This window comes from Cupressus sempervirens, chromosome 11, assembly GCF_028749045.1.
Source record: "Cupressus sempervirens isolate cs-2001-9-10 chromosome 11, ASM2874904v1, whole genome shotgun sequence".
Lineage (NCBI taxonomy): Eukaryota > Viridiplantae > Streptophyta > Pinopsida > Cupressales > Cupressaceae > Cupressus > Cupressus sempervirens.
Window position 1 is genome coordinate 270217948 of NC_143128.1, and position 3531 is coordinate 270221478.

At 34.7% G+C, this 3531-nt stretch overlaps 1 protein-coding gene across 1 annotated transcript; it reads right to left on the reverse strand.

Moving 5' to 3' along the window:
• Nucleotides 1–2004: 2004 nt before the first annotated feature.
• LOC149529169 (uncharacterized) lies at nucleotides 2005–3135 on the reverse strand. Its single transcript, XM_089808117.1, has one exon. It carries the CDS (start codon nucleotides 3133–3135, stop codon nucleotides 2005–2007), a length of 1131 nt encoding a protein of 376 aa, XP_089664243.1.
• Between the last annotated feature and the right edge of the window lie 396 nt (nucleotides 3136–3531).

Consider the following 3531-nt stretch of genomic DNA (forward strand, 5'->3'; position numbering starts at 1 on the left):
TCTTATAACATAGACTTCCTTGTGGTCAATAAAGGCATCTTTCATGTCAAGAAATATTTTATGGAAGCTCAGAAGCTTTTTGATAGGGTGGTAAATTAGTCCTACAATACTCTTGCCCTTTTTTGTTCTTGGGTAGTTTGTGAAGCCTCCATCAACTTGGTCGACAGTTTTAGAACATCTTGGTATTCTGTTAACTTAATTACGGTCTCTTTGGCATAAAGGTTTATAAATCTTGATAAATATTATTTTTAAATTTAGAACTTGTCATTCTATCTTATTCTTTTTATTTTTATATACTTTTCTTTTAAACATAGTGAAATTTATTATTATTGAATGGTCAATGGCCTTGACTCTTATAGATTTTTTTAGATTTTATGAAGATTGTTGATGTGACACTTATTTTATGGGTGTAGTCATACAATGAGAAGTCATAGTTAGTAGAAAGAGTGTTTGAATTGGAATAATTTTCTGATATTCATTGAACATAAAATTCTAATCACTAACACAAAATGGATGCAATATCATTTTCTAAAGTTTAAAAGTCAATTTGTATATTTGTGGGAGATTGTTGAGAAAAAAATACTTGAAAGGGGTTGTATTGCTTCATTAAATGACTAAGCTTGATTATTATAATTCATTTATATAGTTTGAAGTTACAAATTACATGTGTGAAATAAATGAGAAATTATTCTTCTCAAAATCATGAGAAACATATGTTGGATCACAAATGTGAGTTTCATCTAGTCTTTAGAAGAAAGAAAATGTAACACAATTCAAAAGATCAAGTTATTACTCAAGATTGAAACAAGGCAATGAAGAGGGGGCTTATACCATGAGACCTAAAATATTAGTTTTATATTCAAAAGGCAGATCATATCTTTAGATAAATTACTCACTCTAACAATTATAATTATATAATTAGTGCTTCTGGATTTGATTGTGTCAAATTTTTTAGCATCAACGTTTCGGATCACACTCTGTGATCCATCATCAGGATGAGAGAATGCCAGAATGAAAAAGTGAGCAGATCTAGCCAGTTCAGGGGTTAATAAAGGGAAAAAGAGGAGGGGTGCGGAAAGCGAGGTGGCTAGAGGAGAAAAAGAATAAACATAAAAATAATAAAAATAAAAAAATAAAAATAAAAAATAAAAAAGGGGATGGGGGGGGGGGGGGGGGGGGATTGGACCTAAGAAAGAGAAAAAAAGAGAAAATAAGAAAAAGGAAAGATAGACACTACCCCTAGGGATTACATAACCCAAAAGAATAATTGATCAAGGAGAAAAAAATTAAAAAAGAAAATTAATAATTAATAATACAAAAGAACAAAGCCGGGAGAAAGTGGGTGGTGGTCAAGACGCCCCAACCATTGGGAAAAAAGGGGGGAGAATATAAAGAAAGAGAGAAAGAATATAAGGGGGAAGCTGAAAAATAAAAATAAAAAAATAATAAAAATTAAAAATTAAATAAAAATGAAAATAAAAATAAAAATAAAAATAAAAAATGACACTAAAAATAAGAATAACAAGAATAAGAACACCCCCGAAAGAATACAAAGTTTTATATATATATATATATATATATATATATATATATATATATACACATATATATATTTGTGCGAGAGTAAGATTATAGAAAATAGAACTCTATAAACCAAATGGAGGCATATATATGTATATAACTGCGTGTCTGTATACATAAAGAAATATAATAGTCCTAAGCTATAAAAAAATAATTAAAAATTAAAAAACTAAAAAACAAAGCGCTCTAGAATAAAAAACTGAAAAACACACACACACACACACACAAAATGGAGTAGAGCTAAGCAGAAAGAAGTTTGTTCATCAAGAAAACAGCTGACAAAGAAGAAAAAAGAAGAAGAAAGAGCGAGAAAGGAAGACGAAACCAAGGAACCAAGAAAGGAAAGGAAACACGAGAGGCCTAGGAGCGAGCAAGACCAAGGACGAAGAGGAGGGAGAGGAAAAAGGACGGGGAGGGGGAAGCTCAAGGACGGTGATCACTCACCAATGAACATAATAATGGTTGCCAAGACTGGCTCAAGGACCACCCATCGTCTCGATTGAGATTAAGGGGATGGTGGTTTATTTCGATGGCTTCCATTAACTTCCTCTTGAAATAGTTATCTTCCTTGACAAGGATTTGGGTGCTCTCTAGACAGATATGGTGTTTGGTGGCAGATGAGTGCTCTGCTAGAGCAGATTTTTGGACTCTTTCATGTTTGATGTCTGCACTATGCTCCCTAATTCTAGTCTGGAATGAGTGACCTGTTTCTCCTATGTAGGCCACACCACAAGAGCAAACAATCTTGTAGACTCCTGAGTCAAGAAGAGCATCCTTGGAGTCTTTAAGAGGGGGAACAAAGTTGCGAATCCTGGACAGGGGCTTGAAGGCAACTCTAAGGCCCTTTTTGGACAGGATTTTGGCAATCTTTTGGGATATGCCATCAACAAAAGGAATGGTGACAATTAGGGGAGGAGGAGACAAAAGAGGTTTAGGGTTGGCAGCCGAGAGAAAGAAAGACTTGGCTTGGTTAAGCGCCTTAGAAATTTTCTTATGCGAGTATCCATTAAGCTGGAAGACTTGGCGGAGATGGGTCAACTCATGGTTTAAGTTGTCATCATCGCAAATTCTAAAGGCTCTAAGGGCGAGGGTCTTGAGGATGCCAACTTTTTGGCTGGGGTGATGGTGAGAAGAAGAGTGGAGGTATAACTCAGTGTGGGTGGACTTGCGATACACACTTCGGCCGAGGGTTCCATCTGCCTTCTTGATGAGAAGAACATCGAGGAAAGGTAAATGGTTGTTCGACTCAAGTTCCATCGTGAAGGAGATGTTAGTGGATAAGTTGTTGATGTGCTTGTGGAACTCCACAAGCTTGTCCTGACCATGTGGCCAGCACACATTTGTGTCATCCACATATCGCTTCCACCATCTGGGTTTAAGAGGAAAAGAGTGGAGGGCCAATTCCTCAAAGCGCTCCATATAAAGGTTGGCAATGACCGGAGAGAGGGGAGAACCCATAGCCACCCCGTCAACCTGCTCATAAAAGACACCTTGGAAGGAAAAGAAAGTGGACCTCAGACATAAATCTACTAAGGAGGCAATTTCTTCACCCATCTTTCCCTTAATGATGTCAATGGATAACGATTTAACTTTATTTATTTTTAATAGACTAGAGAAGAAATGGAGTTGGCTACCTTCCAAATTATACATATTATTTACATGACTTGTATTTCATGTAAATAATTTCAAATTTATTTTGAGATGTTATGCTAAAATTTATTTTTTAGTTGAAGACATTTCTTGCAAATTTAGCTTTCTTAATGTATATCAAGAAGTGAATTACCTAAGTTGAATAATTTCATTAAAACATCTTTAAATAAATCCTTTTCAAATTTTCCTAAAGTTATTAATAGCATTTGGATGCTTATTCAAATGAGGATCATTGGAAACATTATGGAATCTCAAATTTAATGAAGTCTTTTTTTTTTTGTTTTTGATTAAGAAAAATGG

What these genes read in the sequence shown, in the direction of transcription:
- LOC149529169 (XM_089808117.1), bottom strand. Translation starts at nt 3,135, where the DNA reads ATGGGTGAAGAAATTGCCTCCTTAGTAGATTTATGTCTGAGGTCCACT.